Below are 16,005 nucleotides of genomic sequence, written 5' to 3' on the forward strand. Positions count from 1 at the left end.
TTCCACAGTCCTGACTGTCTGACCAATATATGACATGCCACAACTGCAAGGAATACGATAGACACCAGCCTTACGCAAACCAAGATCATCTTTTACGGACGCCAATAGGGCCTTAATATGACCTATTAGAAGGTGCTCGAGAAACACATTTCACATCATATTTGCGGAAAATACGGCCAATCCTGTTTGAAATGCTTCCTGCGTAAGGCAGAAAGGCCGTAGACTTAGGTTCCACTTCGTTGCTATCGTCACTCACCCGTTGCACAGAAGGCTGATAGCGCAACGCACGTGTGATCTGCCTCTCACTATAACCATTCTGACGAAAGGTGACCGAGATGTGATAGCTCAGCTGCCAAAATTTCAGGCCCTGTGAACCAAGGTACGAAGTACTCCTTCACGCTGAGCTGGATGGTGACAGCTATCAGCTCGCAGATACAAGTCAGTGTGACTAGGCTTCCTATAAACAGAATGTCCGAACGTACTAACAGTCTTCCTTCTGACCAACACATCAAGGAAGAGAAGGCATCCATTCTTTTCCATCTCCATAGTGAACTGATTATTCGGGTAGATTGAATTCAGGTGTTCCAAAAACCGGTTAAAGTTCTCCCTTCCATGAGGCCAAACAACATATCGTCTACATATCTGAAAAAAAGGCACGTTCCTCAAAGTCCTCCATAAACAAACTGGCCACAATAGGTGACAACGGGCTTCCCATTGCAGCTCCATCAGTCTGTCCGTAGTACTGACCATTGAATAAAAAGTAAGTGGAAGACAGCACATGTCGAAACAAATTTGTTCTTCCACCACCTTCTAAGATTAAGGCCCTGTTGGCGTCCGTAAAACATGATCTTGGTTTGCGTAAGGCTGGTATCAATCGTATTCCTTGCAGTTGTGGCATGTCATATATTGGTCAGACAGTCAGGACTGTGGAAGACCTGTCTATTGAACATAAGCGTCAAACACGCTTACAACACCCGAGCAAATCCGCTATTGCAGAACATTACCTTGACACCGGTCATCCTATGGAATACAACAGCACGGAGATTCTAGCTTGCACGTCCAGCTATTGGGATGTGTTGTTAAGGAAGCTGTTGAAATCAAACTATCAAGCAACCTTATAAACAGAGATGGTGGATTTTGTTTAAATGCTGCTTGGAATCCGGCTCTGTCTCTCATCAAAAAACAGAGGGACAGAATCAGTGCTACCTCACTTGTCGATTAATAGTCACTATCGATGTTTCTGATGTTCGTTTTCTATGGTTGTGTGTTGACTCTGCGGTTACTTGTTCTATGTGTGATATCTTCCTTGTTTCTCCTCTGTGAACCGAGGTATTAAATTCCCTTCCACATTGCTTCCTCCTTGCATTTGTGCCTTGAGAATGGCAGGGTGTGCTCCTGTCGAAATATCGGCGGTGGTCGACGACGTCACCCCGCAGCAAACCCGTAAGTTATTTGAACTTGTTCGACCGATTATCGAGTCTTGTTTATCAGTATAGGACGATTATCATATAGGATCAAGTGTTAACAGAAGATGAAACGGAGAGCGGCGTTTTTCGCCACGGAATCATTAAGTCGGCGCGAGATGCTCAACAAACTCCAGTGGCAAACGCTACAAGAGAGGCGTTGCGTATCAAGTAGGGAGTTATTGTTTAAATTTCGAGAGTGTACGTTCGAAGAAGAGTCGGGCAACATAATGCTTCCTCCCACCGAGAGTGTAAGTTCGTAGAAGAGTCGGACAACGTAATACTTCCTCCCACTTACGACTCGCTAAATAACCTCGACGGACGAGAAAATCAGAGTAATTGTAACTCAAACAGAAGTTTAAAGAGAGTCGTTCCTCCGACTTTATATTGACAAACAGAACATAAAAGGATGAAAATCACTGTGGTAGCAGAGGCGCAGTCTGCTACACACTGTAGATTAGACGTGGAACCTCGTCTTTCGTGGGAAGTGCTCTTGAGCAATCCTACCAACTTAACTTCCGCCAGTACCTCTATTACACTTCTGAGCTTCAAGGAACGCAGGAGCGCTTCTGTGATATTTGGAATGGTTCAAATGGCTCTGAGCACTATGGGACTTAACATCGGGGGGCATCAGTCCCCTAGAACTTAGAACTTCTTAAACCTAACTAACCTAAGGACATCACACATATCCATGCCCGAGGCAGGATTCGAACCTGCGACCGTAGCAGTCGCGCGTTCCGCACTGAAGCGCCTAGAACCGCTCTGCCACAGCGGCCGGCTATTTGGAATGTGGGAATGAGGTACTGGTGAAAGCGAAGCTGTTAGGGTGAGTCATGAATCATGCCTGGATAGCTCAGTTAGTAAGAGCACTGCTCCAGAGAAGCAAGGTCCGAGATTCGAGTCCCAGTGCGGCACGCAGTTGTAATCTGCGAGGCAGTTCCAAAACAAATAAGAAGTCTAATACTGATACGGACGCCGTTATTTCAGTGAGGCAAGTAAATTACTTCTATCCAGTAAGAAGCTTCATAGATGGTTTTATTCTACGGGTATATCAATGATTTCCAAGAAGAAATTCTTTGAATTGTTGTAGCCACATTATCATCTGCAATTCACAATTTACAGTACACTGTATGGCGGACAGTGAATAGTGTCTCAAAACCCGTTATCCTCCTCCAACCATCCTCGTTCCATTCAAGCCAAGAAAAGTTGTCAGTTCGTATCTGTGCACGTCCGTACATTTTCGAGGAAATAAAAAATTTCTTTGCTCATGCTTACAACTTATCGTGAATGAAGCTCTCCGCACCACTTAACGGTTTTCTTATGGCGTTCCCCACCGAAATTTCTTGACCTTTTCTGTTAATTGTGTGCAGTTCTTCTTCGTACGCTCTCATTCAGTTCCATGAGTATGATTCACTAATGATCATATTGGGATGTGCAGTATTTAAGAGCCGGCCGGAGTGGCCGCGCTGTTCTAGGCGCTACAGACTGGAGCCGAGCGACCGCTACGGTCGCAGGTTCGAATCCTGCCTCGCGCATGCATGTGTGTGATGTCCTCACCTTAGTTAGGTTTAATTAGTTCTAAGTGCTAGGCGACTGATGACCTCAGATGTTAAGTCGCATAGTGCTCAGAGTCATTTGAACCATTTGAACCAGTATTTAAGAATTGGTTCAAAAGAGCTTTTGTAAATGACCTTTTTCGTGAGGGAATTTCACTTAAGATATAACTGATGGATCTTTTTCCGGCAACAACCTTCCTCACAGCTACAATTAAGTCATCATTCATCTCATAACATTGCGGAATACTTGCTTGCTGTAGCTAATTCAAGTGTTGTCATAGTCTGAGACTAGGGATGAGTTCATGTTTTCTCGCATATCGAGAAACATAGAGCGAGTTTCTGCTGGAAAATTCAGCAAAGGTTTAATTAGTTTTATAGGAATTCCAGAGGGCGAGAGCAGCTAGGCATACGACAACTCATCGCAGCTAAGGTAAATACCACGTACAGAGGCGTAATCTTGGTTCACCAGCTTGGTCCATTAGATTCACTGATCAATGGGATAACAGAGTGAGTTCATCACACAACAGGGGAGATGTTAAGTCACTATGTAAATAGGCTTTGCAATGACTGAAGTACTGTGCTACCGTATATTGTCACATCATATAAATCTAAGCTCTATGAAAGTATGGGTCTGTCTTTACACAAGGCAGCATATAACTAGAAAAAGGCCTTCATCATTAGAGATAGTGAACCCTAAAATAGGGAGTTTAGTAAGAATTTTGCAAGTGGTATGTAAACAAGTACAGGAAGTCATGGAACGAAAGCAACCACAGAATGCAAATTTACTTGTACATTGTATAGTAGTGTTAACGAGTCTGTTCATCCTGAAGCGAAACACAATGAGGTTCTCCACTCGTTACGGAAGGTCTATTTACCAAGTGATTTAAATAACGCCACGGATGAACATGAAGCTATAACTTCCTTTGCATACTACACATATGGTGGGTGTATCTGCCCTTTTCAGTGTGCTCTCGACTTTTACCACAATTACCAGCACAAAAAAGGGACAGGGGGTAGGAAGGTGAAGACAGCTGATCAGACCATGTCTGTGCAATCTACGTGCACTTTTCTTCATGCGCCGTAAGGCCTACAAAAGGAGAATGAGGCTTCCCTGCTTCAAATAACACGAGAAAAGGAGACGGGCATTGAAAGCACTGCACTTCTACAGCCTTGTTGGTGTAGACGTCTTGCAGATATGACCACTAGAGGATGGGCTGAAGCTGACATGCAATGCATGGACGGTCAGGAATGAAGTGCAGAGGCTGGGCGAAGATTTCATGGGCTTTATCAAGAAGATGAAGAGAAGGGATTACCAAGCACAGTGTGAGAAAAGTGTGGTGTCACCGCCAGACACCACACTTGCTAGGTGGTAGCCTTTAAATCGGCCGCGGTCCATTAGTATACGTCGCACCCGCGTGTCGCCACTGTCAGTGATTGCAGACCGAGCGCCGCCACACGGCAGGTCTAGTCAAGCGAGACTCCCTAGCACTCGCCCCAGTTGTACAGCCGACTTTGCTAGCGATGGTTCACTGCCTAAATACGCTCTCATTTGCAGAGACGACAGTTTAGCATAGCCTTCAGCTACGTCATTTGCTACGACCTAGCGAGGCGCCATATTCAGTTACTATGTCTTCTGAACAGATAATATTGTGACTCATGTACCATCAAGAGCGACGTTCATCATTAATGGATTAAATTTAAGTATCTAACTAATTACGTCCGCTTTCTGAATTCTAATTCCTTGTCATGTTCCAGACCTCACGTCAGTATAGTTCTTCCCTCCCCACGCTAGCCTGCGTGAGCTAAACGCGTGCATTTCGGCCTCCTCTAGTAACACGGTGTTGGCTCTTCTGCCAACACAACAAAAAGTACCAGGTGTTGCAGGACGTTTGAGGAACGTTACAGCAGACCGAGGCTTTGGTTTCTAACACTGAAAAAACAGAAGCAAGGGTGGATAGATGCAGGATGCGGCTTTCAGAAACTGTGTTTGGATCACTGATGGCAACGATATAAGGGTTAGAAAGGGAAGCAAAAGGCACCAAAATCCAAGAGGAATGGCATACCACCCAGTTGAAAAAACTGCTGAAAAAACTGGTGTCATGTAATACCAGACTGTTTCGGGGCCAATGGCAGAGCTGAAAAGCTACATATAGGCGACTATCACTTCCGTCAATCGAGATTTGAGCATATTACAGGCCCAGCTGGATCTGTTGAATGCCTTCTTACCATGGTAAGGCTCCTATGTGCTCTGGCCGAAAGTGTGGAGGATGCACTTGTAGAACTAGTTGAGTCAGAGCAAGTCCTATACTATGCAGTGTATCAGAGGAAGTCCTATACTATGCAGTGTATGGATTGCTAATTCCTGTCCTGAAGTCGTCGAATGAGTTTCTGGCCAGACTACACCAGGCACAAGATAAGCTGCTAGCTGCCCTGTAATTTACTGTACCCACAGAGGAAAGAAATCTTGCCTCTATACCATTAGCTTGAGTCAGTGGATCCAGTGCCGAACATGCCTACCTCTGTGTGCTTGTATCCTGTAAAATGGTGAACTTCAGGGAAATTTGTACATACTAGAACGAAGGATATGTTACTAGTTACATCAGGCAGTAAACCATGTCAGCAGATTGCGGCAATGCCAAAGAGAACAGCTTCTGGCATGCTCTTCCTGATGGTCCAAACACTCGCGGAGACATGCGAGAAAGTTTCTACGGGGATTGAGATGGAAGGATGCCGACGTGACGTCCTTGCACCCCAACTGCAGTTCCAGAAGACATGATCTCACTGGGCAGACTTAATATATGACCCAGTTGTAGTTGTCACCTCTTGCTGCAGGCAGGGACATTAAAAGGGAATAGGAGACAATGGGGGAGTGGGCTACTACCGAATGTTACAAGTGTGACATACTGGGTCCAATTTTTCGGCTTCGAGCAACAATAACAGGGATTAACATATACATACTGCAGTTGCAGAATAATCCTCTACATATACTGCTAGCCAGGAACTGACTACCTGCATGAACCCTGATTCCCAGAATATTCAGTTCTCTCAAGAAATGATAGCCACACTGTTGTGGAGCGTTAGCGTGGAACAGAGGTTCCAACATATTCTGCAATATTGTGGCAGGTTTCAGCACAGGATGATGGTAACAGGAATCCAGTCTTCAGGTACCACGTTAAACCTGCCCCTCTCTTGCAAAGAGTATTCTTATCTTTTTAACAGCAGAGTGCCATGTGCCCTCCTGAACTTCAGTTATATTAAATACTGATTGAATAGGTCACCCATAAGACTTATGTAGTTATGAGTGTTCCAGCCTCTGTACACCATGTGACAGAGTGGGCAAAGAAGGAAAGATGTCAAGTGTGGAAACAGTAAATAAGCATCTACGAGAATGTAAGTAGTACCATATCATCGTAAGTAATTCATGGGTTTAGCAGCAGCCTTTAATTTACGGAGTGAATCTACCCCTCCACCAAGACTTCAAAACTAGTGGTGAGATGGAGAAGCGAGCTGCTTATGAGGTTCTGCTGCTAGGGCCACAATACTGCTGAAAGAGCATGGTGCAAGAGGTCAGTCTGGCACAGTGGCAAGCTGAATATTCTCACACTCGGGCCCAACACTGCCTTGGTCATTTATATGACCCTGGTGGGGCTCTATCACAACAAAGTTGGGCAGATGTAGTGTACACAGTCAATGCCCAGACCCAACGAGTACCTTGTGTTCAACTACTGCGGGCAACAAGACATCAAGGCAAGACACCAAGGCCACGTCAGGCATCAGCCCCATGTCGGCCAATGAACATCACCTACATCTAGACACGTCATCCAATACCTGCTGGTCTGCAGCTTGCTGCTAGAGCTGATGATTCTTGGGACACAAGCTGGTGCCTCCTAAGGCTCTACTTCTAGTGTGACTTTGGCTAGCCACAGGGCATCTATAATGGGACCTATGCTTGCCTGGCATCCTTGTGCTGCCATGGCCAAACAAGCTGTTATGTGCTATGCTGGGCTAGCAGCCGGTATCTGGGTATCTACACACACCACTGAGTTGCTACCATCAACCTCCACATGAATGTATTACCGAATAAAGTCTTTTTTGCTAATTGAGCTCTTCTGATTCCACTACCACCATGGAACTGATAATATGCAACCCACTGTCCTGGAGACACCATTATCCTGTGATGAGCATGGTGGCATTAATGGTATCCACATCCCAAGCAGTATTACATTATTGTTCCTTCTTGCTTTTTGTGGATATTGAATATTATCTGTTTATTCCTATGGTATACAGCTATCTGTCTGAAACTTTCTAACATCTTGGAACATTTTACATACGAAACAGAGAAAAGTGGGAGGGGGGGGGGGGAGAGGGAGGAATGTTTGGGAATTCGTGACTTCTAGTTGCACAGGGCGTTGGGGTAAAGCAATGGCGAAAACTGAAAATCTATGTCGCACTAGGACTCGAAACCGGATTAACGGTTTTTCACGAGCACTTCCCTCAACCACCATGGCCATCCAGACATGGTCCCTGAGCGACTCATATTTCCAATTAATAGCATGCTGCAATGCAACGTCCCTCATCCATTGACCTCTTACATGCAATTTAATGATTCCCGAAGGAATTCGGACGATATTACTGCAATGTAAATAAATTATACACAACAGCAACCAGTCACTTTTTTCATTAATAATGCTTTATTACATTAACCGGTTTTCGAACCCTTTCAGGTTCATCTTCAGATGATTTCGGGAGAATCCGGGAAGCTACATCATTATTGGTAGTAGCATAATGCTGGGTGCTGGTTCTATGGCAGAAAGATGGGTCACACTTTAATGTATCGCCATGACTATAGATTATCTGTCGATATGGGTGTGAATTTAGTTTTTACTTACTGCGACAGTATAGGCGGCTTTTTTCGTATCTGTCTGCATCCATTTTGAAGGCCAGAACACTTTCACACAAACTATATTAGTTCACACTTTAACAGTGACACTTCACCAGCATCCAGCATGCGCTTTACAACTGTTGCTTATAACAAAGATCTTGACAGAGAGATATGGCATGAGCCTACTTTGTACAGAGATGAAATTTGTTGTTCTTTACATGTGTTAAAGTCGATATAAGGGCGAGTTTTTTCATCAGAATGGTGATAACATGAGAGCACTAGAGAAACTAATAATAAATTACTACAAGAATAAATTTCGGTGATCTGTTATGTTATTTCTATTTTATGTTACAGGCAGGTTTCTTTATTATTATATATATATATATTAAACATGAACAAAATTCTTTAGCTGTTGACTAATTTTATTCTAATATTCTAATATTAGAATAAAATATTAGAATAAAATTAGTCAACAGCTAAAGAATTTTGTTCATGTTTAATATATATATATAATAAAAAAAACCTGCCTGTAACATACAAATAGAAATAACATAACAGATCACCGAAATTTATTCTTGTAGTAATTTATTATTAGTTTCTCTAGTGCTCTCATGTTATCACCATTCTGATGAAAAAACTCGCCCTTATATCGACTTTAACACATGTAAAGAACAACAAATTTCATCTCTGTACAAAGTAGGCTCATGCCATATCTCTCTATCAAGATCTTTGTTATAAGCAACAGTTGTAAAGCGCATGCTGGATGCTGGTGAAGTGTCACTGTTAAAGTGTGAACTAATATAGTTTGTGTGAAAGTGTTCTGGCCTTCAAAATGGATGCAGACAGATACGAAAAAAGCCGCCTATACTGTCGCAGTAAGTAAAAACTAAATTCACACCCATATCGACAGATAATCTATAGTCATGGCGATACATTAAAGTGTGACCCATCTTTCTGCCATAGAACCAGCACCCAGCATTATGCTACTACCAATAATGATGTAGCTTCCCGGATTCTCCCGAAATCATCTGAAGATGAACCTGAAAGGGTTCGAAAACCGGTTAATGTAATAAAGCATTATTAATGAAAAAAGTGACTGGTTGCTGTTGTGTATAATTTATTTACATTAATATACAGTCACGGTTCTAAAATATCCGTAATGGATAAGCATAATCGATATTACTGCATTTGCACTGAAACTGTGCAGAATTATTATTTAATTTAGGGGCGACTAGACACTTCCATAATAACAACAAACAACAGGATTAGCGTTGCCACAACTTAGCAAATAGCCTCTAGTTCCCTAATGTTACATCTATGCCCATTCCCAACTGGCCATGATTGATTGGCTAATGGACATGGGTGCTTTCAATAACTGCTTACACAACATTACTAATTTACGTAATTTATTACTAATAGTTCACCAAAAACAACAAGTCTTAAAACACTTCATAAAAGACTGATTAAGTAATTGTTCCCTTGGGTAATAAATTCTCAACCAATAACAGTAGCAAACAACATCACCTCCAAATAAAAACTTACAGACTCAAAACATATACAAAACTCACAGTTAGTAGAAACGGTAAATTCCAGTATTTATAGCCCTCTGAACTACAGCGCAGGGCTGAATTTCAAATGTATCCAATGAGTAATACTGATAACAAAATTATATTCACAAATAAGAAATATAATAACTTTATAACAACACCCATCTGGCATTGGCCACACTTTTTCACACTCGTCAGTTCCTTTGAAAAGTGACAGTTACTGCTCAGTCTCCACACAGTTAAGCAAAGTAACACCGCAGAAGTCACTGAAGGCTAATACATGTACCGTATTCCACTACTGTATTCTCCAGTATCATGACATCCTTATTGTGGGCGAACATGCTACAGCACAGCGTGTTCAGGTTGGGCCCACGCAGTCATGTTTACCTGCCGTGGATAAACACCCACAAACGACATCGGCCACAGCTCGCCGTAATTGCGTCCATACAATTGCAGAGCCCATGGCTTATCGTTCCACCGCAGCGTTGAATTCCCAAGCGTTTCGGTTTCACCATCAGTCCACAACCACAGAGTGCCGAAATTATTAAATGCACAATTGGGACCATCTGGACCCCAACACTCTGCCGTTCTGTCCTTCTCGCTCGGTACTCTCCAATCCTCCACCCTTCGTCGCCAGAGGACCACTCGCCGCCAGCTCGGCACCCCAGTATCTCTGGCGAGGCCAATATCGACCTTAACACCCGCGGCCGAAACACAATCGTGCCGAAAATCGGCACAAAACAAACATCAAGGAGCCGTCGTGCTCTTACAGAAATGTACATATTTGAGTGGTCTCCGTTCTGTCGAACATGTCCAATAGAACAGACACCACTCAAATATGTACATTTTACGTTTTCAAATGCGTTTCAAAGTGCACTGCTCCTGATTTCTCTTTCCATTATCAAATTCAAAGTCAAAACTGTCTCTGATGCATTTATCCTTCCAAAAGCCAAACTGGTCGTCGTCTAAGATATCCTTGGTTTGTAGGCGCCCCAGTGGTCCCGGTCGCCTAAGGTGGACTGGAGGCCGAGCGGTGACCTCTCCATTTGACAGGATGCTAGGAAATGACTGTGGACGCACGCGTCAGAAACGCCAAAGAAACATTATTAATTCATGACACCTTTATTCCTGCCGAGTACAATGTGGCCCGCGTAGCACAGGTTGGCTGAGCTTGGTGATATCAACGACCTTCCCCAAGTCCTCGCTGACTCGTAGCGATGACACCAGCTCCGGGCCGCACCAGACTTGCTAGCGCAGCGCCGCGTGTTGTGACGTAGCGGAGGAATGTCCTTACTTCGTACTTCGGACGCGCGTGGCTAGTGGCGCCCGGCTGGCCGATGCACGTAGGAGGTTCCGGGTTGGAATCCCGGCGCTGTCGGCACGAGAAGCGTTCTCGTAGTGCGGAGTGTACTCTATCCCACCTTGTCTTCTTCCCTGCTCCTCCTGGCGGCTCGTCCGCGGTTGACGGGCGGAACGGCCTGCAGTCCCCCAGCGTCGTCGGCTCACCCGGTTGTGATGGCTGACGCACAGGGCCTAGGCCCCGCACGAGATCGACGACGGCTCACTGGTGTGGTCAGCATTGGCGGCGAGCGAGTCTGCCGCGATGTCTGCTAATCCTGGGTTGATGATCGACAGCGGCAGCAGAGAGGACCAGAGCTGCTACTGTCCCCTCACGTCTACTGTTGGATGGGCCGCCCTTACTGCAACATCTCCTTGATAAAGATTAACGTGTCGATCACCGAGCTGAGCGCTACGCAGAGACCCAGTACACATCTAACTGCAAGTCTAACTGCGAGTGTCTTGTTGCTATCAACGCTGGTGTATTTAAAGGACGTCCTGACGTCATGCTCGTTTGTAATGAACGCATTCGTTCCACTTATACAGCTGACTTACCTGTCGTACTCGCCCCTTAGGTGTTCTTGCGACAGAGTTACGTGTTGTTACGGCAGACTTATACGAAGTTGTGAAATGCAGTACAGCTGACGCTACACCTCTGTCTTACACTCTACGAAAGTCTCCGTCTAACACAAACCAGCGTGCTAAGAAGTTCGCTCTCGCCTGTTGTGTGTAACCAAGTCACTGCCCCTGCGTGAGAACACATTCCAATACATGCGCAATCCTCTTACCTCTTGGCTAACCTGCTGCCTCTGGCTCTCGGCATAGGCAACGAAACTTTGACAATATTCCACGTTTCCAACTCATTACTATTCCGCGACGCTACAGTTTCCTGTTTATTACCAAGATGATTTCATAGACTCTCCCAAACGGAGTAGCCACTCATACCTGGAAGATCTCGGCGCCGTACATGCCGAGCGCAGGCATGATGAGGCCGATGCCGAGCCCCGAGACGAAGCGCACGATGCAGAGCCAGGTGGGCGCGTGCTCGACGAACATGAGCGCGACCCAGCTGGCGGCGATTGGCAGCGCCCCCAGGAGCGCCGTGGTGCGCCGCCCAATGCGGTCCGCCGCCCATCCGCCCAGCCAGGGACCCAGCGCCGCCGCCAGCGACGGCAGAGACCCCACCCACGACGCCTCGGCGGCCGTCAGGTGGGGGAGTTTGGGCACCGCCGGCGACGACCACGCCAGCACCACACCCATCGATATGATCCCCAGGCTCACTGCCAGAAGAGGCACCACGGTCGACACTCATGGCGAGGCAAGGCAATTCGAATTCTACACTTGGGGTTGATAAAAAGAATAGTCTAACACCTCGCTCAATAAGGCAGGTATTTATTAATGATATGGCGGTACATTAATGTCACACAACATAACTCGAATATGTCTACCTTGGCCAGATTATAAATACACTCCTGGAAATGGGAAAAAGAACACATTGACACCGGTGTGTCAGACCCACCATACTTGCTCCGGACACTGCGAGAGGGCTGTACAAGCAATGATCACACGCACGGCACAGCGGACACACCAGGAACCGCGGTGTTGGCCGTCGAATGGCGCTAGCTGCACAGCATTTGTGCACCGCCGCCGTCAGTGTCAGCCAGTTTGCCGTGGCATACGGAGCTCCATCGCAGTCTTTAACACTGGTAGCATGCCGCGACAGCGTGGACGTGAACCGTATGTGCAGTTGACGGACTTTGAGCGAGGGCGTATAGTGGGCATGCGGGAGGCCGGGTGGACGTACCGCCGAATTGCTCAACACGTGGGGCGTGAGGTCTCCACAGTACATCGATGTTGTCGCCAGTGGTCGGCGGAAGGTGCACGTGCCCGTCGACCTGGGACCGGACCGCAGCGACGCACGGATGCACGCCAAGACCGTAGGATCCTACGCAGTGCCGTAGGGGACCGCACCGCCACTTCCCAGCAAATTAGGGACGCTGTTGCTCCTGGGGTATCGGCGAGGACCATTCGCAACCGTCTCCATGAAGCTGGGCTACGGTCCCGCACACCGTTACGCCGTCTTCCGCTCACGCCCCAACATCGTGCAGCCCGCCTCCAGTGGTGTCGCGACAGGCGTGAATGGAGGGACGAATGGAGACGTGTCGTCTTCAGCGATGAGAGTCGCTTCTGCCTTGGTGCCAATGATGGTCGTATGCGTGTTTGGCGCCGTGCAGGTGAGCGCCACAATCAGGACTGCATACGACCGAGGCACACAGGGCCAACACCCGGCATCATGGTGTGGGGAGCGATCTCCTACACTGGCCGTACACCACTGGTGATCGTCGAGGGGACACTGAATAGTGCACGGTACATCCAAACCGTCATCGAACCCATCGTTCTACCATTCCTAGACCGGCAAGGGAACTTGCTGTTCCAACAGGACAATGCACGTCCGCATGTATCCCGTGCCACCCAACGTGCTCTAGAAGGTGTAAGTCAACTACCCTGGCCAGCAAGATCTCCGGATCTGTCCCCCATTGAGCATGTTTGGGACTGGATGAAGCGTCGTCTCACGCGGTCTGCACGTCCAGCACGAACGCTGGTCCAACTGAGGCGCCAGGTGGAAATGGCATGGCAAGCCGTTCCACAGGACTACATCCAGCATCTCTACGATCGTCTCCATGGGAGAATAGCAGCCTGCATTGCTGCGAAAGGTGGATATACACTGTACTAGTGCCGACATTGTGCATGCTCTGTTGCCTGTGTCTATGTGCCTGTGGTTCTGTCAGTGTGATCATGTGATGTATCTGACCCCAGGAATGTGTCAATAAAGTTTCCCCTTCCTGGGACAATGAATTCACGGTGTTCTTATTTCAATTTCCAGGAGTGTATGAAGGGAGACATAAGGCCAGAAATCTATCGACGCATCAAGCTTGGCTGGCAAGCATTTGGGAAGAATTCAAAAGCGTTCAGATCAAAAATGCCAGTAAATTTGAAGAAAGCAGTATTTGATCAATGCATTCTTCCTGTGATGACGTATGGCTGCGAGACATGGACACTGAACTCATTTACAAAAGGAAAACTTAGGACTTCACAGAGAGCCATGGAGAGATCAATGCTGGGCTATACAAGAAAGGACAGGAAAAGGGCAGATGACATCCGGTCTGTGACGAAGGTTAATGACATCTTAGAGACAGTAGGTTCCTTGAAATGGCAGTGGGCTGGCCACGTCGCCAGAAGAAAAGACAACAGATGGACGAAGCTAGTACTGGAGTGGAGTCCGAGGGAGCACCGGAGGCCTAGAGGAAGACCACCAGACAGATGGGACAAAGACATCAAGAAGATCGCTGGTAACACCTGGCAGAGAACTGCCCAAGACCGTCCCACTTGGAGAAGACTGCTGAAAGCCTACCTGAATCCACGACTCGAAGAGGCCACATCATTTAATGATTGAATTGGCTGATGATGATGATGATGATGATGGCGGTACATATACAAAGATTACAAAACTACTGCATGTCAATATTTAAGCACAGCCCTCCGGCATAATATAACACAAATGACTACAGCTACATATGAATATCAAGGTCTTCTGTGTATGTTATCACATCACTCGTTACTGTCAGGGAATTTTCGAAAGAACCCTTGTAGGCACGTGTAGGACATGTTGATACAACATGAACGACTGTCTGGTGTTCCACACCACAGTCGCACGATGATGATGATGATGGGCCCCACTTGAAGACAGTGCCTGCACATCTTCCACCTATAAGCTTTGGACCCCTTATCCTTAAATGGTTAGGCAGGAGTCATAGGGACGGAAGCAGTGGGTGGTTCGCTCTGTAAATGTCGCCTTGGTTTTGGAAGGATTAGGCCTTATGAGCCTGTGGTTGAATCGGAAGGCTAACAACAGGTTTGGGTTTCAGTTGCGAGAGAGTGATGTTAACGGCGTGCTATATGCACTGACCAGGAGGAGGCTGTTTAAGTACGTGGTGGTGTGCAGGTTACACAGGAGAGGAGAGAGGACAAAGCCTTGGACCACACGTGGACTGGGGTCAAAGATCAGGGAATTGGTATAGCTTATGATGACAAACGATGGACAGTTTGACAGAACGGATGCAATACAGCGAATATAGGGTCACTGGACGAAATATCTATCATCTGTCTAAAAGAACGCGCTGGTCGCCTTGGAGCACTGTAGGTGATTTAGACGATGTAGGTAGTCACGTGATGTCCACTGTGGATTTGACTCATGGCAGTGAAATGGTGCTAGTCGGTAGTGTAGGTCCCTGGTCCTGAAGCACATCTGCACTGGGAGGTTTTGTAACTGTATGTACCGTAGGTCCCTAGAAGAGCGTAGCGTTCCAAAAGATTGGAAAAGGGCACAGGTCATCCCCGTTTTCAAGAAGAGACGTCGAACACATGTGCAGAACTATAGACCTATATCTCTAACGTCGATCAGTTGTACAATTTTGCAACACGTATTATGTTCGAGTATAACGAGACTAGAAACCTACTCTGTAGGAATGAGCATGTGTTTCGAAAAAGACGATCGTGTGAAACCCAGCTCGCGCTACTCGTCCAGGAGACTCAGAGGGCCATAGACACGTGTTCCCAGGTAGATGCCGTGTTCCTTGACTTCCGCAAGGCGTTTGATACAGTTCCCTACATTCGTTTCATGAACAAAGTAAGAGCATATGGACTATCAGACCAATAGTGTGATTGGAATGAAGAGTTCCTAGATAACAGAAGGCATCATGTCATTCTCAATGGAGAGAAGTCTTCCGAAGTAAGACTGATTTCAGGTGTGCAGCAGCGGAATGTCGTAGGACGGTTGCTATTAAATGGTTCAAATGGTTCTGAGCACTGTGGGACTTAACATCCGAGGTCATCAGTCCCCTAGACTTAGAACTACTTAAACCTAACTAACCTAAGGACATCACACACACCCATGCCCGAGGCAGGATTCGAACCTGCGACCGTAGCAGCAGCGCGGTTCCGGACTGAAGCGCCTAGAACCGCTCGCCACAACAGCCGGCCGTTGCTATTAACAATATATATAAATGACCTTGTGGATAACATCGGAAGTTCACTAAGGCTTTTTGCGGATGATGCTGTAGTATATCGAGAGGTTGTAACAATGGAAAATTGTACTGAAATGCAGGAGGATCTGCATCGAATTGACACATGGTGCAGGGAATGGCAATTGAATCTCAATG

At 46.5% G+C, this 16,005-nt stretch overlaps 1 protein-coding gene across 1 annotated transcript in view; it reads right to left on the minus strand.

Annotated features, from left to right (window-relative positions):
- Positions 1–12,046, minus strand: part of LOC126252720 (facilitated trehalose transporter Tret1-like) — a 29,278-nt gene extending 17,232 nt beyond the window's left edge. The window contains exon 1 of the mRNA XM_049953623.1: positions 11,732–12,046. Within this exon, the coding sequence (XP_049809580.1) occupies positions 11,732–12,046 (315 nt within the window). The remainder of the gene's footprint in view (positions 1–11,731) is intronic.
- Positions 12,047–16,005: the final 3,959 nt, after the last annotated feature.

The sequence above is a fragment of the Schistocerca nitens genome, chromosome 4 (assembly GCF_023898315.1).
Source record: "Schistocerca nitens isolate TAMUIC-IGC-003100 chromosome 4, iqSchNite1.1, whole genome shotgun sequence".
NCBI lineage: Eukaryota > Metazoa > Arthropoda > Insecta > Orthoptera > Acrididae > Schistocerca > Schistocerca nitens.